Raw genomic sequence first — 12320 nt, 5'->3', positions numbered from 1 at the left:
AAAACCCCAGGAAACAAATAGCAAGATGGTTGGCTTATTACTCAGCCATAAAAAAGAACAAAATAATGCCATTTGCAGCAACATGGATGGACCTAGAGACTGTCATACTGAGTGAAGTAAGTCAGACACAGAAAGACAAATATCATATGATATCACTTTTATGTGGAATCTAAAAAAAGGGTACAAATGAACTTATTTACAAAACAGGAGTAGAGTCACAGATGTAGAAAACAAACTTATGCTTATCAGGGGATAAGGCAGGGGGGCGGATAAATTGGGAGATTGGGATTGACATATACACACTACTATATACAAAATAGATAACTAATAAGAACCTACTGTATAGCACAGGGAACTCTACTCAATACTCTATAATGGCCTATATGGGAAAAGAATCTAAAAAAAGAGTGGAAATATGTATATGTATAACTGATTCACTTTGCTGTACACCTAAAAGTAACACAACATTGTAAATCAACTATACTCCAATAAAAAATTTTTAATTAAAAAAATAAAAATAAAAAATTAATGATACAAAAAAATGAACGAGAACTCTAAAAAAAAAGTTAGCTTAAATCCACTTATATTAATAATTACACTTAAAAAAAGATAGTATGAATTGGCATAAAGACAAATCAATAGAACAGAGTCCAGAAATACAGCTACATACACACAGTAAATTAAGCTAACATGTTATCAAAGCAATTCAATGGGGAAAAGAAAGCTTTTTCAACAAACGGTGCTAAACAACTGGACATTTAAATGAAAATAAAGAACCTCAACCCCTACCTCACACCATATACAAAAATTAATTTGAAGCAGATGAGAGACCTAAATGTAAAAACTAAAATGATCAAGCTTCTGGAATTAAAAGGAGACTATCTTCATGACCTTGGGGTAGACAAAGAATTTTTTTTTTAAAGTACACACAAAAGCACTAACCATAAAAGAAAACATCGATACACTGGACTTCATCAAAATTTAAAACTTCTGCTCTTTGACTGACACTATTAAGAAAATGAAAAGACAAACCATAGAGTATGAGTATATACATCTGACAAAGGACATATCCAAAATGAGCAAAGGATTTCTAAAATTCAATAAGATAATAAACACTCAATTGTTTTTAATTTAAAAAAGGCGGGCAAAAGATCTGAACACAGACTTAAAAGGAAGATAAAAAATGGCAGATAAACATATGAAAAGATGTTCAATATCAATATTTAAAAGGGAAACAGGGCTTCCCTGGTGGCGCAGTGGTTGAGAATCTGCCTGCCAATGCAGGGGACACGGGTTCGAGCCCTGGTCTGGGAAGATCCCACATGCCACGGAGCAACTGGGCCCGTGAGCCACAGTTACTGAGCCTGCGCGTCTGGAGCCTGTGCTCCACAACAAGAGAGGCCGCGATGGTGAGAGGCCCGCGCACCGCGATGAAGAGTGGTCCCCACTTGCCACAACTAGAGAAAGCCCTCGCACAGAAACGAAGACCCAACACAGTCATAAATAAATAAAAGAACGTGAATTTCTAAAAAAAAAAAAAAAAAGGGAAACAAAAATTAAAACCACAATTAAGGGGACTTCCCTGGTGGCACAGTGGTTAAGAGGCTGCCTGCCAATTCAGGGGACACGGGTTCAAGCCCTGGTCCAGGAAGATCCCACATGCCGCGGAGCAACTAAGCCTGTGCACCACAACTACTGAGCCTGCACGCCACAACTACTGAGCCTGTGTGCCACAACTACTGAAGCGCATGCACCTAGAGCCCATGCTCCGCAACAAGAGAAGCCCACGCACAACGAAGAGTAGCCCCTGCTTGCCACAACTAGAGAAAGCCTGCACGCAGCAACGAAGACCCAACACAGCCAAAAATAAAAATTAATTATTTTAAAAAACCACACACACACAATTAAGAGACTTCCCTGGTGGTCCAGTGGGTAAGACTCTGCGTTCCCAATGCAGGGGTCCTGGGTTTGATCCCTGGTCAGGGAATTAGATCCCACATACATGTCGCAACTAAGAGTCTGCATGCCGCAACTAAGAAGTCCTCGTGCCACAACTAAAGATCGTGCACGCCACAACGAAGATCCGGCATGCCGCAACTAAGACCCAGCCCAGCCAAAATAAATGAATGAATGAATAAATAAATAAATATTTTTTAAAAAACACAATTAAATATCACTACACATCAAATAGCACGGCTAAACCTAAAAAGGTGGACAATACCAAGTGCTGGTGGAAATGCAGAACTCTCAACACTTTGCTGGTGGGTCTAACTACTTGGGAAAAGTGTTTCCAGTTTCTTATAAAGTTAAACATACATTTACCCTATTAGCCAGCAATTATACTCCTAGATATTGACACAAAAGAAATGAAAATATACCTACATAAAGACTTGCGCATAAAATGTTCAGAACAGCTTGATAGCCAAACACTGGAAACAACCAAAAAGTCCAACCACAGGTGAGTGGGTAAACAAATTGTGGGATATTCATACAACAGAATACATCTCAACAATGAAAAGGAATGAAACACTGATACACACAACATGAATGAATTTCAAAAACATTAGCCTCAGTGAAAGAAGCCTTGCGCAGAATGGCATATATTGCACTACTCCATTTAGTTGAAGTTCTAGAACAGGTGAAACTAATCTCTGGCAACAAATCAAAACAGTGGTTGGGGGTGGATGATGGGAGACTGCTTGGGAAGGAGCAGAGGGAACTTTCTGAGGTGATGGGAATGTTCTGTATCTTCATAGGGGTGTTGTTTATATGGTTTTCTGCAATTGCTAAAATTGAGCAAACTGTGTATTTAAGATCTGTGCATTTCCCTATATGTAAGTTATACTGAAATAAATAGGTAGCACCTGAATCACAGGGTTGTAAAAAAATAAGATGAGAACACAAAACACAGGTGTTGAGAGGCCGGCAGTCTTACCTAAATGACTCATCAGGCCCTATGGGACATGCTGTATTGCACAGTGGATTTTATGGTGACCCCAAGTCATTGCAGAGGTGGAACGAGGGGAGAAGAATCTACTATTATTCAGCCACTGAAAATGGTTGTTATTTAGTGAAAGGTATTTGCCTAGAAGTTTTGCCTGTAGAGCAGCTGACTCCCAGAGCATGCCAGGTAAAAGCATAATTACTGCTTATCTATTTAGGACACTAATCAGTACGCCCAAGTTTCTTCTGTAAAAGTTACCACTCTGGTACTGCACTAAAACAGATGGACAACCGCCCTAGTCTTAGCCTTTAATTAATGAAAATTCAGAGTTAAGAGACATACTCAGACCCCCTTGTGAGTAAGAGCTGTTCTGACCACCTGCCTATTGAGTTTGGAGAGCCCTCAACCCAAATCTTAGAAAACAGCCTTCTCAAGGGAAGAAATACCTACAACTGGACCACCACACTGAGGCCACAGCCTGCAGCTATGGTCTCCGTGGCTTCAGTTCTCTTTGGGGATGGAGACACCAAAAAACAGGTCTGACAGCAATCTCAGCCACACCCTGCATTTAAGAGAACCAAAACCATACTGCCTTGGCTATTAACTAGCCCCCAGAGCCTAGTGGGGGTGAAAGAGGGAAGGGGAGTGGGACTGAGGTCCTTGAGTCCTCAGAAGTCCTTAAGGAATCTCCAGTTTCTTTCTTACCATCATCTGCCATGAGAATACAGAGCTTAAAAAGTCTGTTGTTTTCCCCAAATTATGCAAATACTTGTGCATAAGGCCTTGGCCCCAGGTTAGTGGGAAATCAAGAACCAGAGCTTATTTGAATGAGCCTGGTCTTTTTGGACTGCAGATGCACAGAACTGGAATAATAATAATCCTTGGTTCATGACACTCATCCCTGCTCCAAGTATGGCCCCTCTTTTAAAGTTAATGTAATAAATGCCCATTATGCTCTCCTGAATCCTGTCCATAATGCTCTTGTTAAGTCTTTCCTGACCTGGCTAAAGAAAGCAAGGCAGCGAGAGAATTTCCTGAAGTCCCCACCACCTCCCTTAGTGCAGATCTGACTTAGGATGCAGAGTCAGGCACCTTCCCCACGCCAGAGACAGTACCCACAGGCTGGTTGCCCACCTAGATTACCAAACAGCTTCCCTGCATGGGGCTTTCCAATCTGCGAGCCTGATTGATTTTCTTCAGTAAGAGAAAAGATGTAAGTCCCTTTGAGCAAAGTATGCCTGATATATATCACAATATTTATTTTTTGGTGGAGTAATGGATCAGTCTTCGGGAAAAGCTAGAGAAAAGGCATTTCTTGAGCTCGGATATAAATCAGTCACTCTGAAAACTGCAGGGGAGTCTATGTTCTTACCCCCCTGCTAACTACAGTGTGAAATAAGCAGCTGACTTTTAAAAGTCATTGTACTATTTGTTTCTAAAGCTAACACTAAAGACAGAGTTAAGGATGTGAGGCCTGAGAAGCAATTGCTCTTGGAATGCCTGCACCAAGTCCCTAAAATAATGGTGCAGCTTACAGTGAAAGCAGAGATCCACCCAACCTGTGGGTGTTAAGTCATACACCTGGTGGGGACAAAGTCTGAGCTTTGGTCTACTTGCAGTGCTCAGTTCTAAGGAAGAAGAATGAAGTATATAGCTGGGCTTATGAGGTAAGGGTCTCCCAAGGGACCTGTCTGGTTAATATAGGGCAATCTTCCTGTCTATATTAAATGTATCATAGAGCAGGACAAGAGAGAAACTGAAGGACAAGGGAGAAAAATCTTCAGTGGATTTTCAACTGAAACAGAGCTCTTCGAAGGAAAGCTATTTAAAGTAATTTATTTATTTTTTAAATTTATAGCTGTGTTGGGTCTTCGTTTCTGTGCGAGGGCTTTCTCCAGTTGTGGCAAGCGGGGGGCCACTCTTCATCGCGGTGCGCGGACCTCTCACTATCGCGGCCTCTCTTGTTGCGGAGCACAGGCTCCAGACGCGCAGGCTCAGTAGTGGTGGCTCACGGGCCTAGTTGCTCCGCGGCATGTGGGATCTTCCCAGACCAGGGCTCGAACCCGTGTCCCCTGCATTGGCAGGCAGACTCTCAACCACTGCGCCACCAGGGAAGCCCAGGAAAGCTATTTAAATCTGAGGTGTTCCTAATATTAATTATCCTGAACATCTCACAGCCTCAGATTCACATGCTACAAAGAACACAAAGCCTTTTAATTTTTCTGCCTGTCCCTGGGACTAGCAGTGATAAATCAGATATACAGAGAAACCACACATGACTAACGAACCAGCCCATTAATGGGGAGCAAAGATCATTTGCCAAGATGACTTATTCAGACATAGTCACATATCACAAACGAGCAATATCCTGGAGGCTTAACACAGCAGACATGGAAGGCAAGAGCTGGGGCACTCCCTGCCAAGTCTCAGAGACTCCAGGGTGATTCGGGCATCCTCCAGATGCCTGCTATCCAGGCATGAAAGATTTTACTCATGGCTGCCACCTCTCCAGTCCCTTTAAGTTAGACTTGCACTTGGAAAATTACTGCAACTTCTAAAAGGCTTCTTGGGTCACAGAGCCAAGCCCCCAAACCTTGCTGTGGCCCCTACTCTATGACTCTTAGAATTCCATGTACCCGCAGGAAGAAGACCCAGCTTCTGCCACCAGTCACCTTAACTGTTAGTTTATAGATCTTTACTGTAGCCACTCTGGGCTCCAACTAAGTATCTGGGCTCCAACTAAGTGTCATATCCTATTCTAGGTGCTTGGGCAGATCCATAAACAAAACAGTAAACAGGTGGGAGCGAGGGAGAGAAAAGGCTCCCCTAAATGCCAGTCTCTTCATTTTACCAAGAAAACTGAGGCCCAGTGATAAACAGGAATTTTCCCCTGAGGCCAAGGTTGATAGCATGGCTAGGACTTGAACCCAGGTTGGACACTCAGGGCGACTGCCACATACAGTGGTGCACAAGGGCACTGGGCAGAGGGGACGGGGATGGGGGTAAAATTCAATCCACATTCTTCCTATGGGCTAGGGGCAGCCCCACTCCAGTGCTACGTTCTCACAGCCCTACTCTGCCCAATTCCCTTTAACAAAAGCTCCCTTCACTGAAGGGACAACTGAGGTGCTCCAGATCAGCAACCAACCATCATTAGTAGGACACAACATAGTTTGAAACCTTTCACTGGTTTGTAACCCTGACCAGCTATTCACTCCCAACTCTTGTCATGTGTGAGAAAAGTCTATTGAACTCGAAGAGAAACCCACCTATGACCAAGGTCCCCTAAAATAATTATAACAATAATTTCCTATATTATCATCAGATCTGAAAGGAAAGGCTGCTGGCAAGCCATTTCTCATTCTCACCAACCCCTTTACTCTCCATGATCCCAAGATGAGGATCTGTCACTGTTCAATCCCATCTCTAAAGTTCAATATGGGTGAGAGGAATACTTAACTTAATCAACTATGTGAGTATCTACTCTTGACTAGGTGCTAGGGATACAACAGTGAACACCATCTCCATCATCAACAACAACACAACACTTTCCCTGACTTCATGGAACTAAGACATGCCGAAAACAGAGCTGGGAAAAGCCCAGCTGCTAAGGAGTCCCTGGCCAGACTGGCAGTCTACTTAGGGGCCAGGTCTGGAAGCAAGAGTTTATGTGACCAGCCTCTTCTTCCCTCTCTCATCCCATTTTACAGAAGGAAAAATAAGGTCCAGGAAGGAGAGGAGGTGGCTTGTCCAAAGTCAGACAGTTGAGCTGAGACTCGAATCAATGTTCTCTGGGTTCCCCTTTCCACCACACTGCCTCCTCCAAGGTTCCAAAATTGCGAACTGAGGAGAAAATGTTGGTTCTAGTGACAGATTGTTTCCTGATGTGTCTACACCCAGAACATGCAGCTTCAACCCATCTTATCAGCAGAGACCTTGAGTCCATGTCCATCTCTCAAACTAGAATGTTCATAAGTATACTTCATTGATCTAGAGCCCAAGTGTCCAGTCTTCATTCACCCTTATTCACCTTCTCTGAATCTCTCTTGAAGTTTACTTTCGCTTTAAAAACCTCATCTTATAAGAACAGAGCCCTTTTTATCTGATGCTAGCTGTCCCTCTGCTCCTGGGGTCTAATCAATCCATGTCTGGAAAAAAACAAGCCAGAGAGGAAAGCAACAGTCCCTTTTTATGAAAACAGGCACCTTTCTAAAATGATCTACCTGTGGGCATGGCACAGATAGAAATTTAGATGAGAAGGAAATAAAGACATCCTCCAGCAATTGTCAAATGCATTCCTCATCAGGTGGAACACAAGGGAAGTTAACTCTGTGTTAACAGCTAAAACAAACACTCTGTCCCACGTTTTTTCAGGTTGTTTGGGGACCGGGGGAGGTCCAAACTCAAGAAGCCTGAAGAGAAAATGGGCTTCAAAATATAATAGTGTATATAGTCCCGTCCCCTCCATTCTGAGGAGCTTAAGGTCTTCAAGATAGTAAGAGGGGGCTCACTGAACAACTGCAGGTATAGACAAGCAGGCTTCCAGCTACTACCAGGGGTGTACAGCGATGCCAGATAGAAAGATCCAGACATCTGGCAACCAACACAGACCTCCACCCATTGTGTTACTTTACATCCACCTGCAAAGCAGAGTCTCCACACCTCCCACCACCCCCCGCCGCTGCAGCAAGTCACTGCCCGAAGCCTCTGCCCACAAGGGAGGTTCTCTTTGTATAGAGGGGCAGAACCCGGTTCCCCGCTAGCCAGCCCACCACCCTTCCCATCATGGCTCCCAACCGCAGGCTTTCAGAAATGGGTCCCATATCTAGATGCAAATGCAGAAAGCACCTTTTGAAGAGAACAGTAGGTAACTCTTAATCCTTTGGGGCATCCTTTTAAAAATCTGATGGCAGCTCTACACCCCGTGAAAAACTGCATGCATATAGTTTATATGTAATTTCACTGCGGGTTACTGCCCTCCAAGGAGGTCTGAAAGCGTTAATGTTTTCAGAGGCACCTTTAGGAAAGGGAGCTGGGGTGGTTCAGGTGAGTATTCAACAACACAGCTCCTTAACCAGTGGGGGAGAAATGATGCCCCTTTCTTAGCTACTGCAAGTTCCAGGCTTCAATTAACCTTTGGGATTTCAACAAGAATTTGGAAACTGAGAGTGTGCGCTTGCACACGGGAAACAAGGACTCGTCTTTGTGGTTTCCTATATTGACATCACAAAATGTCCAGTGATTGCTAGTTAAGATAGAGTCTCCACAGGGCTTAGCATAGAAGGCTGAGTAACAACAGCAGAGATAGGGAGAGGTGGGCGTTGGGAGACAGGATACACTGGACAAGGAGAGGAGGACAGCTAAGCTCTCCACTGGCTCTGAGCAGGTCTTGACAGGGCAGGTCCTGACTCTTGCTGCCTGCTCTCCCTGGAAATCAGGGCAGACTTGCTGACTGCTCTGCAGCAAACCAAGAAGTCCAGACAGAAGCAGTCCTTTCATTCTGGGTCCATGGGGATGGGGAGAGCATCCTCTCCTTTCTAGGGAGGAGACCCTGGCCCACTGCTTGCCCACAGCCCCCTCGTGGCCCGGGGGTGTCACTGCAGCCCCCTCTGCAGTGCTGGGCAAAAAACTCGCGCAGGCGGCTCCAACAGTAGGCAGCTCTAACGGGTTGAGCAGAACATTTAGTTATCAGTGGTGGCTTGGCAACTGTCTTCAAGCCACGGTGAGGCTGTGTTTGCTTTTGGTTTCTTAAATTAAGACTAAGATTCAGACTCAAAGTGATCCTTCTAACCCCTCTCTGGTACAATCCCTACAGGGAATAAGTCCAAGACCTGCTACATTAAGCCAATAACCTCAGAGCTTCTGTAACATTACCACCGCCTTAGTGATCATTGCTCCTTGCATCACATGCAATTACGTACAGCTGTTCCAAAGCTCAATAGAAACAGTTATCAAGAATGCACAACATCCTCTGGCTTGTAGGTTGCTGGCTAGACTACAAAATACTTGCAGGTCACCAAATACCCCTCAAATCCTGGCTTTCCAGGTAGCAGATCCTAAAGGGGGTTGGGAGATGTCATGATTTAAAGACACACAGTGAGAAAGAACATGGCTCTTGGCCCCTTCAAACAGAAAGGGTGTCCATTAATGAGCCTAACTAGCAACTCCACAAAAATCTTATTAGCATCTCCACAAAGGGAGGGAGCAGGGCCCATCTGGGCTGAGGACTGGACTGGAAAGACCAGAGTCTGGGGGTGGGGGAAAGTTGGTCCAGTGGTTCAGCTACCATCAGGGGTGGGGATGATTAACTGAACCCGGTAGTGGAAAAGTGTGCAGGCAGGAGTGAAGGTGGGAAGTTTGGGAGGAGGGAGGAGGACATAGAGTGTGCCTGGAGGACCTAGAGTAGACCAGGGAGCCCGGGAGTGACTGGGCCCAGGGGAAATGGATGGAAGCACAAGAGGATCTTTCCCTTTGTGCGGGGAGAAGAATCCTTACCTCCTTGATTTTCTCCCGCTGGCTTTGAACTAGGCTCTGGGGCTCCTTACTCTTGTCGGCCCTAGTGCCCAGGACCGGGTGGCGGAGGCGGCTCCGGAACGCGTTGAAGTCAAAGCTAGAGGGGATGCTCCCCTCCTGCGGTCTGAGGGCCGTGGCGCCGCTGCCCCGGGCCGCCGTGGCCTCCTCCCGCGGCCCGGTGGGGCGGGTGCGCCGCAGCCACCCTTTCCTGCGCCGGGGACTGGCTTGGCTCCTGGGGTCGTCCTCACCCGGGGCTGGAGCCGCGGGGGCCGGGTTGGGAGGCGACTCCTGCTCGCGGGTCAGGGAGTGGCCGGCGACTTGGGCCACTGCCTCCAGGCCGGGCTGCTGGGTCCGGGGGGCCAGGAAGAGGCGCTTGAGGCGAGAGGAGTTTGGCAGCAGGAACAGGGCCCCGAAGCACAGGGTGACGAGGCCGGAGAGGAAGAGAAGGAAGAGGAACTTCTGCGGCAGCCGCAGCCCCCACGGGGAGGCCGGGACGAAGCCGGGCACTTTCCTCATGAGCATCGTTGCCGGGCACGGGGCTGGGGACAGTCAGACCGGCCGGGCCCCTGAGGCCCTGGGAGTCCAGGCACTTGTCAGCAGGGGGCTCGGCGAGGGGAGGTCGTCGAGGGGCGCCGCCCGGGGTGGGGGTCCCTGAGAGTTTCGCCCTGCGGGGGCTGCTCCTGAAGTTCAGGGAGTTTGGAGCGAGTCCTCCCGCGCCGGGACGGGGGAGCAGCAGCCTCGGCGGGGCCCGGGCGAGCGAGGCGGCACGGCTCGGGGCCCGGGCCCGCAAGGGTCGACCGCGCGCCGCAGCCTTCCCTCCGGCCGCCGCGCGGCCCCTCCTCGCAGCGGCCGGAGCCCGCGGGGCCCGCGCCTTCCCGCGCTGCGGCGGCCGCCGGGGCCGTCACATGCCGTCCGCGGCGCCCAGGCTGTCGGCGCGGAGGGGCGCACACAGGCCTCGTCCCCGCGCCGAGCCGCCCTCAGCCCCTCGGCCCAAAGTTTTAGCCTCAGAAGCAGTTTCCAGAGGGGGTCGGTTCCGGGGGAGAGGAGGCGGCGGGGCCGGCGTGTCAGCTGCGCTCCGAGAGCGCGCCGGCCCGGCCGGGTCGCGACAGTGGCGGGGCTTGGCTATCGGGACACGTCTACAACTTTGCTCCGCCGCAGAGCGGGCGCCGGGGAGAGAGGGCAAGCACTTCTGAGCCTGCGGAGCAGGGGGCTTCCTGGGACCCCGAGAGCCGAGGGATGTCGGGCCCCCTGTCTGGAGCCCGGCGCCTTTCGCGACCAGCCGCGGCGGGGCGGCTGCAGCTGCGCCCGGGAGTGCGGGCTCCCGCCCAGCCAACTCGGTAGGGCTCCGGGTTCCTGCTGGGATCACCTGTTCCCGGTCCCCGCCGGCTCCGCGGAGCGCGCAGTCCCGGCTGCGCCTCCCCCGCCGCAGCTGGCGTCCTCACCGCGGCCACTCCAGACGGGCCGCTGCCGCCGTAGACTGAGCCGCCGCGCCGCCGCCGCTGCCGAGCCTGCGCCCCACAGGCGCGCACACCACCCAGACGCCCCCGCCGCTGCCGCGGCAGCTCGGATTTTCACTGAGACAGCACCCGCGGCCCCGCCTCCCGCCGGGCCCCGCCCTCGGGCCACGCCCACTGCGCGCCCCGCGGTCCACCTCCGCCGCGGCGCCGCAGCCAGGCCAATGGCCTCACGGCTGGGGTAGGGGGTGCGGGGGCCTAAGCCCGGGCGGGGAGAGGAGCTGGGACTCCAAGCCACGCCCCCTCCCTCGAAGGGCCAGCGCCGCGCACACTCCCCCGCATCCCACCAGCACCAATGGTCCAGCTGCGCGGGGTTGGTGGGGGTGGAGAGAGGAGCGAGGTCATTGGCTGCCTCGGAGGAATCCCCGTTGGGCCGCAGTCGCCCATTGGTTAGTGCCCAGCATTCGCTGGACTGGGAGCGACCGAAACACCCCCTGTACCCCCAACCCTCGCCGCTCCGGTTGTTGGTCCCCTGGAGGGGGCAGGAGATCCAGCTGGTCTGGAGGGCTCTGGCGGTCGTTCGGTAACCTCACTCACCCCTCAGTGCCAGTCCAGGATTGGCAGGGGGCGGGGGCCTGCCCAGGGGTCCCGAGAGCTTCCGCGGGAGCCGCGGTGGTGCTGCTATGGCACGCTGTGAGGACGGGCTGGGCCTGGCTAAGGCAGTGTTTCCACTGCACCCCCCGCAGACCACAGCTCTGCCTTCCTTTGACTACGGGCCCCAAACCAGGCCGGGGCCCCTGGGTGGGGCAGGGAGGGATGCTAAGCACAGCGGTGCGAGGGCAAGGAAGGAGAAGGAACCTTGGTCGTGTGCGTAGAAGACCACACACAGCATGTGACATGCGTACCCAGATGCCTGCGTGTTTATGTGCACATGTGTGCTTCTATGCGTAGATCCAGATGCACTCAGAGACTGCATGTGGGTGTGTACCTGCACACAAACATACACTTAATTTAGGTATGTGATTATACCAAAGCACTTAATTTAGGTATAAGTGATTATACCAAAGCACGTGTAATACATATTAGTACAAATATTGACACGTACACACATACCCACAGACACACAACAGATAGGTCCAAACACACACGCACACACTGCCAGGCGTATATTCCCAGGCACAGATGTGTCTCGACCTCAAGGCCCTCACACTTTCCTCCTTGGACTCAAGTCTCTCTGTGCCTTCCCCTCCTATTAAACCCAAGGCAAAGAAACATTGTGTTGTGTGGGTCTTTCACGCAAAACACTTTATAGAGACAAATAACAGCAGAGGGAGAGACAAATTAAGAGGTGTAATAGGCAAGAGGGAAAATATCTGCTTTCAGCTGCAATTTAAAATGAAATGCAGCGT

At 50.0% G+C, this 12320-nt stretch overlaps 1 protein-coding gene across 2 annotated transcripts in view; it reads right to left on the bottom strand.

The window, feature by feature from the left end:
* The window catches only part of MAN1C1 (mannosidase alpha class 1C member 1), a 132432-nt gene extending 122135 nt beyond the window's left edge, over window positions 1-10297 (bottom strand). The window contains exon 1 of one of the 2 annotated variants that reach the window (XM_059915987.1): window positions 9440-10297. In XM_059915987.1, the coding sequence (XP_059771970.1) occupies window positions 9440-9979 (540 nt within the window). In that variant the 5' untranslated portion in view covers window positions 9980-10297. The remainder of the gene's footprint in view (window positions 1-9439) is intronic. The other variant, XM_059915986.1, reaches the window with a different exon arrangement.
* Between the last annotated feature and the right edge of the window lie 2023 nt (window positions 10298-12320).

The sequence above is a fragment of the Balaenoptera ricei genome, chromosome 1, assembly GCF_028023285.1.
Source record: "Balaenoptera ricei isolate mBalRic1 chromosome 1, mBalRic1.hap2, whole genome shotgun sequence".
In the NCBI taxonomy this organism is placed as follows: Eukaryota; Metazoa; Chordata; class Mammalia; order Artiodactyla; family Balaenopteridae; genus Balaenoptera; species Balaenoptera ricei.
This window is presented reverse-complemented; position numbering and strand designations above follow the sequence as displayed.